At 38.0% G+C, this 21,552-nt stretch overlaps 2 protein-coding genes across 2 annotated transcripts; one reads left to right on the top strand and one right to left on the bottom strand.

Moving 5' to 3' along the window:
* The first annotated feature begins 358 nt into the window (after positions 1-358).
* LOC306871265 (protein FAM78A-like) lies at positions 359-4,268 on the top strand. Its single transcript, XM_079419069.1, has 2 exons — positions 359-1,331; positions 2,813-4,268. The coding sequence occupies exons 1-2, from the start codon at positions 1,072-1,074 to the stop codon at positions 3,339-3,341; spliced, it is 789 nt and encodes a 262-aa protein (XP_079275195.1). The 5' UTR covers positions 359-1,071; the 3' UTR covers positions 3,342-4,268.
* Positions 4,269-18,886: 14,618 nt separating this feature from the next.
* Positions 18,887-21,307, bottom strand: LOC306870644 (nucleus accumbens-associated protein 2-like; the record flags this gene model as incomplete). The annotated part of the gene is made up of 5 exons (XM_079418036.1): positions 18,887-19,422; positions 19,698-19,795; positions 20,015-20,120; positions 20,239-20,415; positions 20,512-21,307. The coding sequence occupies 5 exons, from the start codon at positions 21,305-21,307 to the stop codon at positions 18,887-18,889; spliced, it is 1,713 nt and encodes a 570-aa protein (XP_079274162.1).
* Between the last annotated feature and the right edge of the window lie 245 nt (positions 21,308-21,552).

The following is a 21,552-nucleotide window of genomic DNA, read 5'->3' as shown; positions in this document are numbered from 1 at the left end:
CTTTATAAATAACAGACATCCACTGCAGTCTTTTATGCTTCTCATAAAATAGTTCATCATTTGCAAAAAGAAAAAAAGAAAGAAAAAAAGATGACTGTTCAATTCAATTCAAGTTTGTATAGCGCTTTTTGCGATACAAATCGTTGCAAAGCAGCTTTACAGGAAATTAAGTTTCTACAATTGAGGCTCCACCATAGATAGCCTATATATTGTAGGAACTTCATATATTTAACTTATGGCAAAATTAATTCTGTATAGGCTATTGTCTGCTGAATGTCTTTGACTCAAAACTACACTACCCAGGATGCAAAACGTCGCTTCTAAGCCGCTTGGATAAAAAAAGACCAACAGCTGAAGTATTGTATTACACCAGAGGAACCTGACAAGCCTATAATAGGACAAGGGCGACACAAAGTAACCCGACTGGTCACGCTCTTTAAATCTCAGATATGACGCGGAAATTAGGAGCACCGACATTTGATTTGACTTTAGACATTTTGGTCTCAAGTTATGCCAGAAGACACAACGTGGAGTTCGACCTGTAACGAGACTATGGATTTAAATTTCAAGTAATGTTGCTTGTTCTTCTTGTCATCCTGAAGGACCTTTTGAATTATGAAGCGACTGAACGGCATAAAACTGTTGACTGGAGCGCAGCGTAACTGGTCGTAATGCCGCACTATTGGACGGTACCTGTCAGGTGCTACTTAGATATTTCTGGTTTTAAATCAAAGGCACGTATGAACTGACATATATTTTAACCAGCCGACCCGATATAGCTATTTATTCATTTTAACTGTAATTTGTTATAATAGCTGTAAGACTGAATATGTAAGGTTTATATTGTTATTTTAGCTTGACTGAAGGAAGGGAAAGACCTGGGATTTATTAATGCTGTAGGCCTATTAAGAGATTACAAGACATGTGAAATGATTCATTATTCTGACATGCCAGGAATCATGTCATAGCACTGTGACCACAGACTTGGGCCCTTTTTCTTTCATCGTGAATGTTACTGCTTCATCTGGATACTGATGGGTGTTTGTGCTGCCAGTCTAAAGAGGCTCCACCATGGGATGTGTACAGAGTGTAAAACTCAAGCCAAGTTTTCATGAGAACATCACAGTGCTGGAACTGCAAGCCTCCATTGATCCCAGTCCGACTGTCATCGATGAGTCATCTAATTTGGTTTTGCGATACCGCACGCCTTACTTCAGGGCATCAGCTCAGGTGCAGGTGCCACCCATGCTTTGCAAAGAGATCTGGACCATTGGCTGGATCCAGGCTTGCAATCAAATGGATTTCTTCAATATATATGGGAATGAAGGAGTGTAAGTGTGTTCATTTTATGAAAAGATACACCTAGCAACTGAATACTTTATTGCTTTGGGCCCTTGTCTTTTAAAAATTAAAGTGTGGAAATTTTGATGGGCCTTGGGAATCTAGAGGCTGATATTCCTAAAACACTTTTAAAAATAAAGGTTTATTATTTGCATCTTTAGTTCCAGGAAGAACCTTTGTGATCCATGGAACTTTCCCACTGCACAAACGTTTCTATATATTGAAAATTGTTCTTTACATTATTATAATATTCTTCACAAGAATCACAGAAAGCTTCTTTGTGGAACCCAAAATGGTCCTGCATTTCTACAACCTCCCCTTTGGGAACCTTTATTTTCAAGTGAACCTATAAAGGGCATACATTATGGGTCTCTAAAGATTTGCACCCAACAATGTTCACTGGTAAAATATGTTATTTAATGTATTGTTTGGATGATTACTCTTAACTGTTATTTAAGAATTAACTTTATAAATAATAACCACTTATTCTCAGGTGAAAAGGTGCACTATAAAAATCAAAACAAAAATGATAATAAATTTGCACATAAGTTGCTAAATTATTTTGCCTAAAAGTAATAATAAGCATTTATGATGCATATTAAGCAGAAATAAAACAATAACACAGTTCTGCATATCCATATCAGAAACTACCATCATTTCATTTACAGGGCAGTAAAATACCGTTGAAATTTTGTAAAAATGAACTGAACGAACTCAGCTGCTTTTTTCTGTGTAGTTTAGGTGGCATGATGCTGCTGAGGAAATATGTAAAAACGATTTTTCAGGATGTTAGTGATGTTTATAGTGCAATTTCCTGAGATTGTTTCCTCAAAAGCAGCAAATTTGAACACACCCCTAACAGGACAAAAGACTTGTCCTTTACCAGCGTCAGTCCTGAGAAAACTAGCTGAGGCTTTATTTCTACCAAAATTATTCACAACATTCATTCCCTAGGAAATTACAGGGTTGTTAATTAAGATAATCTTATATATAGTCCTTATAACTTTCTTGATTTGAAACTTAAACAAACGCTCTTTACTATTTTACTGTTAAAGGCTAGTTTACCCAAAAATGAATTTACTTACTCTCAGTCCATCCAAGATGTGAATGAGTTCGTTTCTTCATCAGATCAGATTTGGATTTTTTAGCATTACATCACTTTCTCTCCAATGGATCATCTGCAGTGAATGGATGCCGTCAAAACACAGCTGATAAAATCATCTCTGGAGAAAGCAATATTATAGATAGAGGTCTCAACGGAACAGTCTGAATTAAAACTTGTCTAATTGATGGACTGGAGTTATGAATTACTTGTGGATTACGGTGATGTTTTTATCAGCTGTTTGGACTCTCATTCTGATGGCACCCATTCACTGCAAGTATTTAGGGAACATCGCTGATGCAAGAGTGTGTTAACTCACTTCATTATAAGAAGAACATCTGAGAAAGAAGTTTCATCTTCCCTCTTTAGATCCAGCTGGGAGCTCCCAGAGCTGAAATGTGGGCAGATCCAGGCCATTAGTGATTCAGATGGTGTGAATTATCCCTGGTACGGCTGCACCACTGAGATGTACACAATAGTGGGTCCCACTAAGAAGAGCACCAAACTCACCGTCAGCATGAATGACAACTTCTGCCCAAGTGTGACGTGGAGTGTCCCAGTGGGCACCACCAGTAGTCCCCCTCTCCTGAGCTCCATCCAGAGGGACCAGCGCTTCACCACTTGGCTAGTGGCCATGAACGAAACCACTGCTGAGATGGTGCTACTCCGGACCATCAGCTGGAGGATGCAGCTCTGCATTAAAGTGGATCCACTGAAGCCTCTAGGTCAAAGAGCCACAGTTGTGGAGCCACTGATCCAGGAACAGCCTCAAGTCCTAGTTAAAAATGAACCCATCCCAACAAACGCCTTGCTTAAGCCTAATGCCAATGACGCCCAGGCTCTAATGTGGCAGCCTAGAAATGGGGAGCCCATTGTGGTCATACCCCCAAAATACTGATCCCATGAAGGATATTTACTTCCAATTTGAACTGAAATGATTCAGTAATGCTCGGTTAAATGAAGAATGGCATGGAGTGAGTGAGAATAATAGTCAACAGGGTTACTGATTTAACGTTTTAAAGGAACAAATGTATTATTTGTGTATTTATTGTTGGTTGATAGGCTATTTGAAAGGATAGTCCACCTAAAAATAAAAATTCTCTCATAATTTCCTCAACCTCAAGTTATTCCAAACCTGTATGACTTTTCTTTTGTGCATACAAAAGAAGATATTTTGAAAAATGCTGGTAGTCATGCAGTTTTGAATCCCATTGACTTCCATAGTATTTATCCATGAAACCATTTGGTTGCCAACATGCTTCAAAATATCTTCTTTTGCTTTCCACAGAAGAAAGACAATGCATACAGGTTCTGAACAACACGAGGAACATCATTTTTGGGTGGACTGTCCCTTTAAGGGTACACATTTATCATATTGTATGTTGTTGTTGTTTTTATATTTTTCATATTTGTAATTTGTCAGACAAAACTGTGTGTGGCCTTTGTATACTTGGCTATGGACTGAAATGTGGCCTTATGAAACCTACTATAAACAAAACTGAAATTGTTTGTTCACACAGTACGAGTCGATCATTAAATGTATAGGAGAGGTATATTTATTTTTAGTCTGGCGTGGCCAGTGTTTTACAAATAAAATGTTGCCTTTTAAATTGTGCAATTACAGGAAATATATTTGCAAACATCACTTGTGTCTGTGGCATCTTACAGGATGTTCTGTGAACTAGAACTGTGAATAATTTAGTTGTCTTCTCATGTTTTAAGAGGCAGCTTTTCAGGTGCTCAAGCGGAGTTTCAGGTACTTCATCTCATTTTTAGACTTGGAGAACCTTAAGGTGGAAACTCTACAATAAAATCAGCGTGTTACAATAAATATACTTTACTGTGTTTTTTGAGTTTTATCACAACTTATCTAAAAAGCAGACAGATATACTGACTTTGTCAGTTTAAATAAGATCTTAAATTATCACACAAGTAAAATTTGCTTTAAAATAGCATGTGAACTTCATAGCCCTGATTTATTTGATTTAACCAATAATTGTTTAAGAATCACACAAACTTTGTTCTTTGTTTGAGAGCATCCTCTCATCAGGGACAATATGACCTGATTCTAAAATACTCCCAAGTTGTCCTATTTTGTACTCTTATGAATTCATTTAAATCTCAGAAGTCTTGTATCTGCAGAGACTCTGGGCATCCTTATTAGTCACAGATTAGTAATATTAGTAATATTACTGTAAATATAAATGAATCAGTGACTAGAAAATCTGACTGTTTAATTTAGAATTGGTAGGGTGATTTCAGCTTCAAATAAGAAGTTCCCCCATGACTTAAATCTGTAAAGATAACTTCTTACAGGAACAACAGAAGACAGTGCATTTGTGTATACACTAGTCAACATTTGAAGTGAATCAAAAAAAAAAAAAGACAAGAACGCATTTTGGTTTTAGGACAACTTTGATGAAAGGTTTTGATCCACTTCAAATGTTGACTAGTGTATATACCTGCAAGTAATCAAGTTTTCATTTTGATGTAAATATCTGAATGAACTTGCGTCATTTAAAATTAACAGTACATTTTCTGATAATAGCAGTGGGACTTTCAGCTGGGTGCAAAAGTCTAAAACCACTGGTAAAAGTGATTTTTAGTAATTGAATTACAATTAATTAAATTGTGATACAAGCACGTTTTGCTTTAATAACCACAGCACTGGAGTTGCACAAACTCTGTAAATGTGTAAATTCCGAGGTTCAAAATTTACTGGCAATCAAAGAGTCTGTCACAGGTTGCTGAGGGAAGAAGCTCAAAGGAGCAAAAAGGAGGTAGACAGTCACATAAAAAGAGTCTTTAATAAATCCACATTGAAACATAAGAGTACACAACCTCTTTACACGACGTAGACTGGACAAAGAAACTGAGGAAAAGCAGGGCTATAAGTACTAAACCAAACGAGGGACTAATGAGTAAATTAACAAGACACAGGTGCACAGAATGAACTAATCAAGCAACACAGGAACATGACCAAATAAGGAAAAACAGGAATGTGACAGAGTCTTCTTTATTTACTTATTTAGTTAGTTATACATTTTTTAAATCTTAAAACATGTTTATTTCCAGGTTTAAATTTGATCCTATTTTTTTTTTTCTTGGAGTCCAGTGTTCTCCAAACATCTATTGGGATTATTATTTTTGTGGATTGTTGATTGCTGTTTTTGTATTATATTAAATATCTACAGCGATTAATCAATCAATCAATCAAAAAATAAATGCATGCATACCAACATATTGGGACCATGATAACTGGGTTTCTGCTGATTGGATTAGGCGTTGCCCTGAATTATCGGAGAATTAAGGAGACGGGAACAGCTGTCCAAAACCTCACAAGGCTGCCCGTCTTGATTGAAGCAGTCGGCAGAGCGGTCGCCTCTGAGACAGAGACTATTAACCGCAATATGGATTCGATCACGGATAAGCTCTCGGCTTTGGAAAGGACAATTGATGGACAAGGAGATCAGAATGGACAATGAGAATAGCTGTGAAATTAGGCAGCTGTTCGCCCAAAGACCAAACAATCTTATCTCTTTTCGGCTTCCCAAAACAACAGAACAGCTTGGCAAGGTTGCTCTGGAATCTAACTCCCCGGACGAATGCTGCAGGGAGACGCTCTTTCTTCCCTTCCCCCCTCAACAGATACCTTGTGATTGTCGAGCGTTTGGGTTCCGGCCAAGGTCGTTTCCATGGCAATTGCTGTGTCGCACCACAACCTGCGGACTGAGACAACTTGTTTGGAGTGCCAGCGCGGCGGATCTCTAGGCACACGAACTTACACATACACACACTCATACGCTCATAGATACAGATATTCATTCACCTCCCTTTACCCACATCCAACGCCTTTGCCGCTTCTTCCCATAAGTCTGATAACGGGTCTGTGTTAGCGCTGTAATGGCTGCAGACCGGATGGCTGGTCGTCTGAACTGGATTACTCTCTGCAAATTCCTGTATTGACTGTGCTCTATGCTGAGTTTTTTTGTCTGTTCTCACACTGTACTCCCGTTCAGGAGCATAGTGTGAGGATTATTTTTTTTCTCCTTCCTTTCCTCATGTTGTGCTGTATTTTTCTTCTTTATTGCATTTCGTTGCCTTTTATCTACATGTGCAATGACAATAAATTTAATCCAATCCAATCCAATATGTTTCTTAAATGTTTTAACTGCTAAAGAGAGATGATGCTTCAAATAAGAAAGCTCATTATGTAGAGCTGTGAGTTTAGTGATTCTTTGTGCTCTTGCACTGTGACTGCCCCTCCCTCCACATCTCATACTTTCTATTGTTATGAGGCCCACAAACACACGCACACCTGGAGAAAACTCTGGAGATCACTCTGGTGAGCAGGTAATCCAAGTGACATTTTCTGACCACCCAGCTTTATAAATGATTCCTGAATGGAAAAAGCAATATATGAGCTATGCGGTGAGTTTGGGTTCTTGTTCCTGGATACATTGTTTTAAACTTTCAGGCTTTTACAGACTTTAATAGTATTATTCGTAAATTAACATGATTACTTAACCAAATAAAGGACAGTAATATGTTGTTTTTCAGACCCTGAAATCTCAAGGAAGATTAAACAAAGAAGATAGGCTTAACCTCATTTGTTATGGTAAGAGCATAAACATGTTGGGTCGTTTTCACTGCTGAATTCTTGTTATATGAGTGTATTCCACTATTAAAATAATGTATCATAGTCACTTGCGTTTTACACTGTTAAAAGAAGTTAAAAAATTAGTTAGAAAAGAAATGCTGCCAAGACATATTTATGACAGTCATATACATCAGTATAATCTCATAAATTATTCCCATTGAAAATAAATGCATGATAGATTTCAACTTTCTATGGCAGGTATCCTCTCAATATCAAAGGCGAAGCAGGTCAAATGAATCATTAATAACTTTGCAAAGCTGAATGCTTAATAAGGGAAAGGATTGAGATGTGAATGGCTGTGTGCAGGGAATAAGGGAGTAACATTATTTCTAAGTTTTCATTCATCCATCAGTAATAATGAAACACTTTATAGGAAACAGTCAAAGGTCTGTGACAAAAGAGTTCTTCAAAAGCTGTGAGGAAGAGCTGAACAAGGTGAACATATTTTCAGGTAGACAACACTAAAGTACTGTGTGCAGATCATTTACAGTGCATGTGGATACATATTCACACTATTACTTATTTCTGTTTTATAGAGAAGCTATCAGAAGCTCACAACAGATTGGCAACATTTGGGATTGTAGCCCAGGAAGTTTCTGGATGCAGAGTTCAAGGAGATAATTGTGACATCAGTGTTGTTCCACCTACCTAAAGAAGAAGAACCAATCTAAAACAAATCAAAATTGCAGTTGGTGAACTATACCTGAGCTTGGCCTTTCTGCAAAAATACCAGGCGCTCTTTAAAAATCTTGAAAATCCATATTTATAGACATAGAAACCTCTGCATTTATTTGATGACAAATTTCAAATTTACTATTTATATATTAGTTACCAAGTACAATATTTTCTTTAAGAACTGAAATGGCATAAAATATGCCCTATTGTGCTGGAACTTTTTTCTAGGAATTTAACTACACGTGTTTCTGCAAGATCACCACAATGTACGATTCAAAGTTTGGTTGTGAACATGGCCTAAAATGGAGAAATGAGATGCTTGACACATCTCTGCTCAACACAGAGAGAGGCCAATGTGAACATCTCATGTCTAAATTGGAGGTGAGTGCAACCGTTCCTTTAGATCACGTTATTCATCACAAGACATCCAGCTCCTGAATAAAACATTGAATGTGATTCTACAGATGTTCATGATTCAGCTGAAAGGGGGTGACAAATTGAGAGCGATGAAAAGACTTGAGGTCCCACCAATGGACAAAACACCGGTAAGAGCAAAAAGCCTCACCTGTGAAATAAAACTATTGGCTCTCAATCAGCAAGTATACTAAATCATGTTTACAAGTTAAACAGACTAATGGCCAGATTTACTAAACGGGGCATATCCCTTTAACTGCCTGTTTGGTTGAGCACATTTTGAATCACTATATTTTATTGAGAGGAGTACCTATCTTAACTCAAGCTGATTGAGCCATCTCTACCATCTGGTTGAGGTATGTTATGCCAAATAAATCCACTAGATGTCGCAAGGTCAATCAACAGCACTTGTCACAACACTTCTTCTAACTTGGATGTCAGAAACCAAAAAAAATCACTCTTGCCATGTGAACTGTTCTTGGTGAAATTTTGCAAGGCAAGCATATTTTTTTGACATATTACACTGTAAGAACCCTAACTTTACAAAATTATGTTACTTGGTGCCATGAAAAAAACTTTAGTATGTTTTTAATAATTTTTCAAAAACGTGCTCAACCAAATGGTTGATTTGTCACTTTATGGTAAAAGTAGAAAAGCTAAGCTAATGTTTTCAGATCATCCATTTCTGCAGTCAGAATGGACTATTTGCTGAGAAATATAAACTTCTGATCAGTCATAGCTATGGATATGACACAGCTATTGTTATTTCTTCATGAATATACGGAGTTAATTTCTTAAGTATGCATTTTTTGCCACTTTTGTATATTTTTTGAAGTAAATATAATGAATTCCTGGAATTAATGTGTGGAAATCATAATTGTCAGTGGCATTTACTTCTTAAATGACAAATGCTGGTGTACTAACATTAATAAAATTGGAAGTGATTGTTATTTATCTGTTTGTTGTTGTTTTTTTTTTACAATTACTAGATGGATGTCAACAGTTTCTATGGTAAAAGAATGCGCACTCTTCAGGCCCTTGTACCAGAAAACCCCCAAGATGCTGATGCTGATCTCAGTGATATAGATGACCCAATAGAGGATCCTGATTATCACCCCATCTCAGAAGAGGTAGCTGGTGACAGTTCTTTTGAGTCCCTGGATGAAGATGATGCTCCCTCAACAAGCACATCCTCGACAAAGCTTCCACGTAAAAAAAGAAGAAAAGGAAAACACTCTAAAAACAGTTTCCTTGAAGGAGCCAGAGGATACCCCTGGCTCAAGTTCCCCCTCAGGCCCACACAATGGCACAAGAAGAATCTGGAAGCATGAAGACATTGAGGAATTCCAGGTCACAGAATCAAGATTTGAACCCCCTGTGGATGTACAGTCACCTTTCCAATACTTCAAAATGCTCTTCACTGATGAGATGATTCAGCATGTTGCTCATCATACCAACCTGTACTCTGCCCAGGAGCTGGGGGATCCAATCAAGACCAGCCCAAAAGAGATTGAAGATTTTCTTTCCATGCTTCTCTTTATGGGTGTTTTCAAATTTCCATCGCTGGAGGATTACTGGCACCATGAGTCACATATATTACTATTACTATATTTTGCTTTTTGTTTGTTTTTTTGTTTTGAATGCAGAAAGAATGTAATGTTTTTGGTTTTGTTACTTTTAGTTATTTATGTGTTATTTATTTTTGTTTATTGTTAAAAAAAAAACAAGAAAAACATAATTTCCTGTGTTAAAATGAAGACCTGAAAGATTTTATGGCATACTTCAATAAATAAAGAAGATTCAATACACAAAAATATTTTATTTTGATTGTTTTTAAATAAATTAGTATTATAGTTCATATTTTCTGATTTTCATAGTATATGTATGAATTCTGGAACTTTTACCGTAAAGTGACATATCAACCATTTGGTAGAGGCCGATATTTTAAAAATTATGGGATGTGTTGAAAAAAAATACATTGAGTGTGGTAACTAGTGACATAAGAAGATCAGAAATGCAAACAAAAAAATTTTCAATTGCCTTTTTCTTGGTGGGGCAGCTAAAGGGATATTAGCGTGAGACCGCAATGCCATAAAAGCACAGGAGTGGAAAGTTCTGAGGGTGATGTACAGACAATGTGCAAATTAAAGAACCCTATAAGCAAGCCGGAGGGGGTCTGGCTTGGCTGGTTCAGTCCCTGTGAACCCCACGACCTTAACAAGCAGAGCCGATGATAATCAGGTTTAAGTAATCCCTTAGCAACACAGTTAAGATGTTCTTTTTTGGGTGTTAAATAATGCCACAAATACCAGTGAACGGACTACTGGAAAATCTTCATAAATCAACTTGCATGATTTATTTAAATACTCTCATCCCATAAATGTTGTGTCTGACAAGGAAACTCCTACGAGTGCATATCCAATAAGGTCATCTGCAAAAATAAATCTGTCCATGCCTTTTCATCACTAATATTTCACTGCATGCCTTTACTAAATCCTGACAGCAGTTTTTTTTAATGGCAAAAGAGTGTTTGCATGGGCACAAGCTGTTAGTAAATCTGCCCCAACACAATTTTTATTTTTTTTGAAAAGCAGACAAGAAATTTGCTTTAAAGGCCATAATATTGCTTAAACAGAAAAATGTATATCTTTTGTTTTTTTGTTGTACTGTAACACTCACACACATCAAATATGCTATAGTAAAACAAAATTCATTTACAGAGGAATGGAATAATCTACATGATCCTCCATCATTAAGTTAAAGTCCTTTTTGACAAGTGAAGCCAATTAAGTCAGAATGTCATATAGAAAAATACATTTGTTCAAGACATAACTTTTGCATTATTTAAAGGCTCTTACACGTTATAGTCTTTTGTACAAAGAAAGTCGGAGTGTGGATAATGTTTCGGATTGGCTTTGCTTGCGGCCTCATCATGGCTTTACTTATCACTATAGCTTACAGAGGTTAGTAAAGTCTTTAATTTCCCCCATTTATCCCTAGATAACTGTAAACAAACTATAACAATGGCATACAATATCTGATTTTCTATTAGATAGATCTCTATTCCCTCTTAATAACCTTATGCATGCAAAAATATAATTATGAGATAATGGTATATTTCAAGTCATATCCCTCTGTATCTATTTGTTAGTTGTTATGTTCTAAGTAGGTAACATATCCGATTGTCTTGAAAGTGTTAAATGAAACAGACCTGGAGCTCCTGAAGCCTCAGCTGCAGCTTTACAAGGGAAGTTTCCTGCTGATTGAATTTCTGTTCCTGATTGGACTGAACCTGTACTGCTTTGATATCAGCAATAAATCACACACTCATCTTTGGACTGGATCCCAGAGATCACCTCTCATACTACCATATTTTTGAGGGGAGTTATATTGAAATCACGTATTAGAGCGTGTTTAGTAATACTGTGATTGCTGTGCTGAGGCCTCATATGTTTGCCTGTGTAATGCAGATGGCCGGGGGTCTGACTGTGTGCTGGTGCACCAGTATACTGGCTAGTCTTCATCCTCCTGTCTTGTCAGTTCCACAGCAGCTCCACCCACTACTTTTTCACAGCTTCCTAATATTTCTGCTACTAAACCCTTTCTCCATATTTCACACCCAGGCTCGTCGCTGGCTCATAGTCACAATGGTAAGACATGGCAAAGATAGGACCTGACTTTTGTTGTTGTTTTTTTATATTATGTTAGCCTGGTTATTAGTAGTGGGAATTATTTAGTGGCTCTCTCTGCAGGTTACATTGACAAGCCCAGAACAAAAATGTACCCAAACTGTCACTGGGGCAGTACCCTTTCAAAAGGTACTAATATGTATATGTCAAGTTCTGTGTGTTTTCTGACTGACCACAGCTCTGCCCAAACTTGAAAACTGCTTAATCTCTGATGGACGTAAAAGGACAACTCAAATCTGTTCACTTTTTGTTTTTTTATTTTCTTAAAGACGGTTTGATAGATTGGGATGGAACAGAATAGTTTGATAACCTTTAAGATACACAAACAAAAGACATGAATTAGTTACAAATCAATCTCAATAACACTTTCTCAAAGTAATTAATAAATGCTACTGAATGCTCAAACCAAACCAAACAAATTCATGTAGATTAACCTAGGATCTCTAATAGTTAATAATTAAAATACCAATCCCACAATTAAACTTATATAATAATTAAACAATACACATGCTTAGAGTAACGTTACTTCCAAGTTTGACGTTCACATAATAAAGTCTTCAACTATTTAACTTAAATTGCACGTTACAACCAAGCAAAAGTCATATAGAAGCATGACCTCAACACATCCAATCACATTCTGTCCTACCAGTTGCGTCTTTGGATGATCAGGAGCTGTGGTCATAGTATCTCTTCAGGAACGGGTGAGAGGGCCAACTGAGCTCTTACCAAACATTTAAATGCCATGCACTCCCTGTGGGTGCGCAGGTAAATATGGTCCCAAGAGCACTTCCTGAGAAGTTGGTTCCACCAACTCCGTTGCATGGTTGCCCCCTGAAGGTTGGGAGTGCTCTGAGTGTCCTGGGTGAATCTAGGCTGGAGTGCTCAGTACAACTTGTAATCATGAATTGACACAACAGTACACTTTAGGTTCTACTTTTTAAAATGCTACTATGCACCTTTAAGGTACTAATATGTAAATAAAGTTGAAAGATGTACCTTTTAGCTTTTGTACGCCAGGGTACCACCCCAGTGACAGATTTGCACCTTTTACTGATAATGTACATATAGCCACAAATGTCTTTACCAGTGAGTCACTGAATTATTCACTCAACTGATTTGCTGATTCATTTAGAAACTCTCCTAATGCCCACACTTGTCTTCTTTGCACTTGACCACTTGTCTACTTACATGACATTTCTCTTATTTGGCCCAATTGTTCAAATGGGTGTGAAGGCCGCAAGTGCGCATACAACTTTTAATTACTAATGGGACAGACTTCCATACATAGTGTTATAAATTTGCAAGTAAAAAAGCTTTATGTACACATATTATCATTTAATACTTTGCAGTTTAAAATAAACTTATAAATGTCTTTTCAGTTGTCCCTATGTAACAGACAACACAATTTAATTGTGCTACTTCTATTGTAATTAAAAGCAGTTGCAATCATTTTACAAAATATACATGCTCATCTCTGTGTCCAAAAAATATGCAAAACTTCACATTTTACTACAACATTATATAATGTCTAAATAATTTAACTAACACTGTAAGGTTTTCCTCAACATTGAGCAATTTCAGGGTATATGAGTTCTTGAACACAATGAATGATGAGATGTACTTATCCTCATTGAATCATTCATTCAATTGATTCATTCAAAAACACTGATGTATTCTTGAACAAAGCACCACTACTGTGTTTTGTGCAAAGACACCCTATGATTTATTCTCTTTTGGTTTCATTTAGACACTTTTTGTTGAAAGAGCAAAAACAGACAAAAAATCTTCAATATTGGATCTAGAATGTAACTTTCCTAAAATATGAATATCCTCATTTCATACCTTGTTTATTAATATTCTTATGTAAAAGCAATATTACACTTGTAAGCGTGCTGCTGGTCTGATTATGAGCAGGGCTGTGATTATTAACAGTGGCGGTGACTATCACTTTTGAATCCTGCTTACATTTGTGTGATATTTTTAAATGACGCAGATATTTTTAAATACAAATACAGTATTTGTATACATATAAAATATATTTCAGAATGTTGTGGGTACAAACAGTTTTGTTTTTAAGTTTCATTTACTCCTCCTCTATTGCCGACCTTGGCAGACACATTAATGTTCATGTTGAAATCTTGTCTGTATTAATAACCAGGGTATATGTATTTTCACCTAGAGCCTTGCTGTCTTTGGTGTACAAAGTTTTACCGATAGTACACATTTTAGCAGCAGTGCTCTCAAGAGAATGCATCATCATATGCAGCAGCCTCATTTATGCGTTAAAATATCTATATTACAGAGTAAGGTCTTGGCAGCCCCTTTTCAGCCTGTGGGCTTTGCAGAAAGCTGGCTAGCTGATCAATTCAACAGTCGTAGCCCTCTGTTGCTTGGCTTGAGGGATCTGCTGTGCTTCTATACATATCAGATCAACTGGAGAGATATGTGGTCTGACAGCCCTCTGTCCGCAGGTAACCATCTAATTGCTACTGTATTTGTGCCTCCAGTATTATTATATTATATTATATACTGAAAATGGGACACAGATCAAAGTAAAATTAAGTTTTAGGACAGAATTACTTATCAAAGTTTGTAGAACTATATGTTTCAAGAAACCTCTTTATATTCCTGTCTTGTTTTAGTAGAGATTTTCTTCTGTTTGTTACAGTGAGTCTGGACTGTGGACTTTATAGTATGCCTGTAACCTGTCTGATCCAGTGCTTTCCACCATGGCTGAGATTTGCACAATGCCTGAGGTGCTTCTGGGACACTGGCCACACGCTACATCTCCTGAATGCAGGAAAATACTTCACTGTGTTTCTTATGGTCAAATTCGCCAGCCTCTACAACATGGCCAGAGTATACACACCAAATAAATGGGTATAAATATTTTCAGCAAATGTCTTCTGTATCTATGAATTGGCAAATTTAACACGGCATTCAGTGACAGGAAATTCTAAGATTGTTGACTATATAGTAGCTGTTTGAGCACAATATTTTAAGCATTATTTACAGATAAAGCTTTACATGTCCTGCACTTACTGTAATCTGTGATCTACACTGATTGTATTGGTTGTTTAGGAAGACAAACAAGAGCATAAATTGACTGATTGCACCTTTAACTTACAAGAATATGTTCTCATATTTCAAACAAATAACTATTCTAAGCATAACTAGATGATTAATGGTTAATGTAAGGCAAATATCAAGGACCTTGAAGTGTGTTAATACTCAACACACACTAACAGTCTCTGTGTGTGTGTGTGTGTGTGTGTGATATATGAGGACACAAATTTGTATAATGACATGGGTATTTGTGTAATGACATTATTATTACAAGGAGAAGGTGACTAATGAGGACATTTCCCCATGTCTCCATATTTCAAAAGGTTTATAAGTCACACAGAATGAGTTTTTTTGAGAAAGTAAAAATGCACAAAGTTTCCTGTAAGGGGTAGGTTTAGGTGTAGGGCGATAGAAAATATGATTTGTACAGTATAAAAACCATTACACCTATGAAATGTCCCCACAATTCACAAAAACAAGTGTGTGTGTGTATATATACACTTGTAACACTGTCTTTTAATAGTTTTGATAACAGTTTTGTTTTTTGTTTGTTTTTGATCTGGAGATTGTCTTTGTTAACATGATATAAAATATATATTATACATAAAAGGAATGGTTCACCCCAAACTTTTGGTGTTATCTTCACACAAAGATATAATATAGGGGCGTATAAAGATTTGGAGTTTTGATATTTAGGCCAGTTTTGATTGGCCAATGGGTTGGTTTGTTACACAGATCTGGCAACCCTGTTGACATCCCCAATCCCTATTGACTTTCATAATATTTAAAAATGACCAAGATATCATTTAAAAATACACTTTTTTTTTCATGAAGAGTTATGATGGTTAGTCAAATTTACATTTTACACATTTTGGGTGAACTGTTCCTATGCACATACCCATAAATGTCTATGTGACCCACATGGTACAGAAATTGGATATTAGTTCTCAAAAGTTAAAATTTATTCATGTAGCAGGCAATATCAGCACACAAACTGGGTTAAAAAAAAAAACTTTGGTAGAACAGATACCATTGTAAAACCCTTCTGTCAATATTTCAGATCCAGCATATAGGTATTATTCGGTCAAACTGACCATACATGGCAAATCACAGCTCAAAAGTCACAATTTAAAAGTCTATGTGGTGACAGTGACAGTGCAAGCATTTAAAATGGGCATCTCATGAAGTTTCAGGCTGAAAAGTTGGCATTAAATGAATCACTAGGGGTTAAACTGACCTGCAACAGCTCTGGAAAAGTCTTTAATATTGAGAGATGTGCTCTTTCAGTGGTACTACTATGCAGCTATGCTGGCGGATGTGCTGTTGCGGGTCTCCTGGGCTATAAATATCCTCCTGGCTCAGATGAAGGATTCAGCTACAGCTGCCACAGCAAGTGCCCTGCTGGCACCACTGGAAGTCCTCAGGTTAGATTTCAGTCACATGCTCTAAGCAGCAAGACAGCAAGTATGTAAACTTGTAATCTGGGATGATCAGCGCAATTACATTTTGCTATAATTTAATTTTAAGGTGGCTGCTGACTCATAGGAGAAATATTCAGGATTACATTGTACCTTAAGAAATCCAATTTAAACTGTAAAAAATATATATTTTTTGAAGTTGTAAAAAAAAATTATTGGACTATATTTGACAAGAAAATATTATTTCAGTCTGTCTATTTCAAAGCGTCACATTTAATTCAATGTGTCAGTTGCTTTTTCATTGTAACTATTTATGAAATTCACTAGCAATTTCTGAGTGAAAATTATTTCCGGTGAAGGAAACATATTTTTGGAGATAATTTGACTATTTATCAGAATAATTATTATTTGGTGCATTCACTTCCGTAAACGTTTCTTTCTGTTCAACCAGACGTTTTATTTGGAATCTCTTTCGGCTGGAAAATGAGCAACTGAAAAACTGTGCAAAATGTTTTTTTTCAAAATGCTGTTTGAGATTTCTGCAACATCTGGAGACATCTGGAAAAGGATCAGAATGTGCTATCTAAAGACCATCACAAAATCACCACAGGTGCCACAATATGCTGTTTACCTCGCCCAAAACGCAGGTTATTTTCTGGACAGCTGCTGAATCTGTTCCATCTTAGGAGTTTTAACAATTGTTGAATTGTACAATAATTCAAAGAACATAGTCAATGATATCTGAAAAATGAACATTGTTGTTCTTTTGCAGGGTAAAGGAGACAAAACTGCCTGTTGGGGGAACAGGTGCAGAGATTCATCTTAAGGAAGAAAATCTGTCTGTATGACTTGAACAAAATCCAGTTTGAAATATTTGATCATTTCGGTAGGCAAATGAGATGTTAGATAAGAAAATGATAATCCTATTAACAATAATGAATTCTGTAACTATCTCTGTTCATCTAGACCTTACTGAGACATTTCACATGTATTGTATCTTCTGCATTAAAGTAAAACTATCCTAACGTTTTCATGTTTCATCCACGATAAATCAATTTCATTGTATTCAAGCAAACTCATTTTTAAGCAACAACAATAGACATAACCTAATTATCCCTCAAAATAATCCTTTCCTTTATTTCGCTTCCAAAAAACAATCATACAATCACGTTTCAAATGTCCAGACCAGCTGATATGCAAAAAAACAGGCAAGCATTTACTATACAGCAGCTTGTGAACAAGAGTAAGATTTAAAAAGCTTGAGAGGGAAAACTGAGAGTCCAAGCTACTCTCTAGAGAACTGTTGTTCTCTGTTCAGCTTCCCTTACTGTACTGAACTCAGCCGTCCCACAGTCAGCTTTGTACATAGCAACCCCACTGTCCTGCTGGAGTCAAAGCAGTAGTTGATTTCTGAAGCATGTAAGTCGTGTTATATTAAGGAGGGCCTTTGTACTTCACTTGTTTTTTCCATGCAGAAGTCCATAATCCATTTGTTTCTGTAATTGGCAAGAGTATTTAGTCAGAAATGCCAGAGCTTATGCATCACATGCATTCATAAAAAATGCACTGCAGCTTGCCTTAATGTACTGGGCTTGTATATGTGCCGGTATTTACGTATGCTAAGTGGCTTCTTTAAAGATCCTTACAATTTTTTAGACTGTTGTGCTCAGACGTTTGCATACCCCTTGGGGAATCAGTAAGACATTTAGTATTTAAAAAAAAAATAAGATCATGAAATATATATATATATATATATATATATATATATATTTTTAGTCATTTATTATTGCCCTGAAGAAGCTGCATAACACATATTTGTCAAAATTTCATAAGAAAAAAAACTACACAAAAATCCTAATCAGATGTTTACATGCCTTTGATTCTTAATATTGTGAGTTGCCTCAAGCATCACAGTTTTGCATGAGACCCTCAATTGTCCAGAACAGCAAAACTGGATACCAGCATCATATAGCCACTGTAGGGAAGAACTAAAATGTTCAGAGCATGCTGGGAAACCAAATAACTTACTGGACCTGGAGGCTTTGTCAAGAACAGCTTAACTGCTCAGGACAAAACAAAAACTCATGCACAACTATCGCAAAATACCTAAAAACAGTCACTGATGCTTGAGGAGGCAATATATATTATTAAAATCCAAGGGTATGTAAACCTTTGAAAAGTATCAGATGTGTAAACTGAATTATTTTGTCTTGTGGAATAAATGTAAATATCTCTCAAACAGCTTCATAAGGTGAGTAATAAACTAAAATGCAATTGTTATGATCCCTTTTATTTTTAAAGAAACAAACATTTTGTAGATTCTTCAAGAGGTAGGTAAACCTGTAATCACAACTGTATTTAATGCAGACGTTTTTCAGTCTATCCTGGAAAAAATGTTGTATGGCCAGTTCCCATGATCATGCAGCTTTAATGTAATGTTCAGTGGCATGGGAGATTGCCTTTACTGATAATGATCCTTTTTGGTGTGAGAAGCTGCAGACCAGTTTTTAAGTGGAGGAAGTCACTGATCGTCTTTTTTTGGTCTCTGTCTGTTCTGTTCCTCTCTCTGTGATCTGGGGCTGCTGGTTGCACGCTCTTTTTCCCCTTTCTTGCTGGCAGGGTTGAGGGCGAGCACGCTGGCTGCTCTCTCGGGACTCTCTGGAAGCCTTTCAACTTCCTGCGGGTTGTCTGGCTCTTTGGCTCGGCTTGGCTCAGTCTTGGTTTCTTCACCTTTTTGGGACCTCTCTTCCATACTGAAGTGAGAGCCATTCCTCAGTGTCTCTCTGCAGTCTCCATAGAGATGCTGCTCCAGAGTCAGATTTGACGCTGCCAGGTGTTTGAACTCTGACTCAAAGGGAAAGCCACCGCCTGGCTGGGTAGCTCCTTCCACCTGGCTCAGGACCGCAGTCCCCCTGTACACCTCAATTGCCTCCGGAAGCATGGACTTGATCTTGGGAAGCCAGCGTTTGCGAACTCTCCGGGCATTGGTGCACATGTCTGCAGCAATCACATTCATCTCGCTTTCTTTGAAGTTAGGGGCAAAGTTCTGACAGTAGACTAATGATAAAAAAAGAGAGAAAAAAAAGGAATATAAATGCTTCAAGTCAACATTGAACCTACTTCACGTCTACATTGTAACATATTTCCGAATGAAAAAGGATTAAATGTTGGTAAGCTGAAACTGATTGGCTCATGAAAAGTGGAAACTGCAGGCAAGGAAAGCTTTGATGAAAAAATTTGAAGACTTAAAAAAAAGCAACCCAAGGAACAGGAACATATATTAAGCAGAGTCAGTTTTGCTTACTGTAACAACATAGCAATGGGTGACTCACGTTTGACTGTGTTGAGTATGCGGCTGTCCAGCGGTTTGCGATTTGGATCACAGTTGGAGGAACGTATTCCAGTCCCACAGCTGTCGGCCAGTGTGTTCCTGCAGTCAGAATACCATAGTCAACCACTGGAGGGCACACACACAATATTTTTCCAAAACACCATGCGGTCCTTATAGTTACCAAACACAATATGCTAAACATTTGAATGTGAGAAGATTGATTCCATCTCTGCTTGGCTATTTTTACTGCAGAAATGAGCTCTTGGCATTTCAGACAGATACACATTACACTTGTTACACATCTGTAATGTTTTAGACCTGTCAAAAAAAGCAGCTAGAAGACGTCTCAGCAAGACTTTGTGTTTGACCCCAGCACAGAGGTGACAGTTCATCAGCTGCCCACGAGTCATGAAGACACCAGATCCTTCCACAGCACCAACAACAGAGACAAGGAGACCTTAGCTCTGAATCAGTGACTCAAACTGATAAATAATTCAGATGGACATGGAGTTTCAGACAGGCTGCTATTATTCAGGCCTCACCTGCAATCAGCTCCAGTCTCTCTCCAGGGTCGCCCTCTGTGTAGAGAGCAGGGTGGCAGCGGTAGCCGATCTGACTGATGAGTCCGGCAGGCAGAGCCTCTCTGTCTCCTCCTAACAGCACACAGAAACGGTTCTCCAAGGACAGAGGCAGGGAGGACACCTCCATCTTCTCTTGCACTGGGAAGAGACACAACAGATCACACTCACAGGGATAAATCCGTAGTGTTTTGAGCTGCAATGGAGCAAAAGAGAAGTCCGTTAAAAAACATTTACTGCCGTAGATCCCGGACGAGCCCCCGAAGATCTTCCCATTTGTCAGGCTCTCATACGAGTCGTCTTCAAAGTCCTCCTCCTCGTTTTGGTGTGAAGTTGGGCTGTCTGTGGTCGGGAGGCTAGAGGCACCAGGACTGGCATGATCTCGGGTCGAGTGCTCGTAAGCATGCATCACAGGTATGACCCCGTTTGCGCCTCCACTTGTGTAGAAAAGAGTGCCATTCCTTGAAGATCTGCCCCTTGGTCCCCTGTCCTCCCCAGAGTGCTTGAGCTCCCCGTTCTGAGCACACACCGGGGTCTCCAGCTTCTCTTCCTTGATCTTGCAGACAGTTGTGGGCTGGTCGCCTAGCAACAGGGAGGAGTTGTTGTTGTTTGGGCTCGGAGGATCGTCTGTGGCAGATGTCTGCGAGTCGCAGTATGGAGCGCTGGCCTTGAACATGAGGTCCATTCCTCGCTCTACGATGTTCTGGATCTGAAGGTAGCCTGCGGTGTACATGACCATCAGCTGATCGCTGGCACTCACCGTCATCCGGCCCGTGTAGCAGAAAGACAGAATCTGCTGGAAGCAGGATGGGGCCACGGACGAGGGCAGCTCAAAGAGCGTCTGGGCACTTCCGCTGAACAGGTCACGGAAGTAAAGGCTGCTGGCCGCCAAAACGGCGCGGTGGGCCTTGAAGGCCTGTCCGTTGACCATGATGGCCACATCGCAGTGCTGGCCCAGCAGCCGCTGTTCGTTAAGGCTGTCCAGAACAGTGCTGCCGAAGTTTGGAATCTCCATGTGCAAGAGCTGAGACATAATGCCCGTTTCAGATCTCTGGAGAAGACAGGATGTTCTCACCAGACATCTAAGACAGCAGAAAGTCAAAATGAAGGTGGACTGGCTTGATGAGTTAACACACAGAAAATGACTAGATTTAAAAGTCACACAATGTTTATCTGGTGCAGACACAGCAGAAAAATGCGACAGAAATGCTGTACAGCAACTCCCTTGGTAAACAGCTCTCTTCACCCCAACATTACTAGAGTCTGCATGTTTGGCAA

Source organism: Barbus barbus, assembly GCF_936440315.1.
Source record: "Barbus barbus genome assembly, chromosome: 6".
NCBI classification, from domain to species: Eukaryota; Metazoa; Chordata; class Actinopteri; order Cypriniformes; family Cyprinidae; genus Barbus; species Barbus barbus.
This window is presented reverse-complemented; position numbering and strand designations above follow the sequence as displayed.

Excerpts from the sequence above, each read along its gene's own strand:
- LOC306871265 (XM_079419069.1), top strand. The coding sequence starts at position 1,072 with ATGGGATGTGTACAGAGTGTAAAACTCAAGCCAAGTTTTCATGAGAAC. Across the intron at positions 1,332-2,812 it reads ATATATGGGAATGAAGGAGT|ATCCAGCTGGGAGCTCCCAG; the intron begins GTAAGTGTGTTC and ends TTCCCTCTTTAG.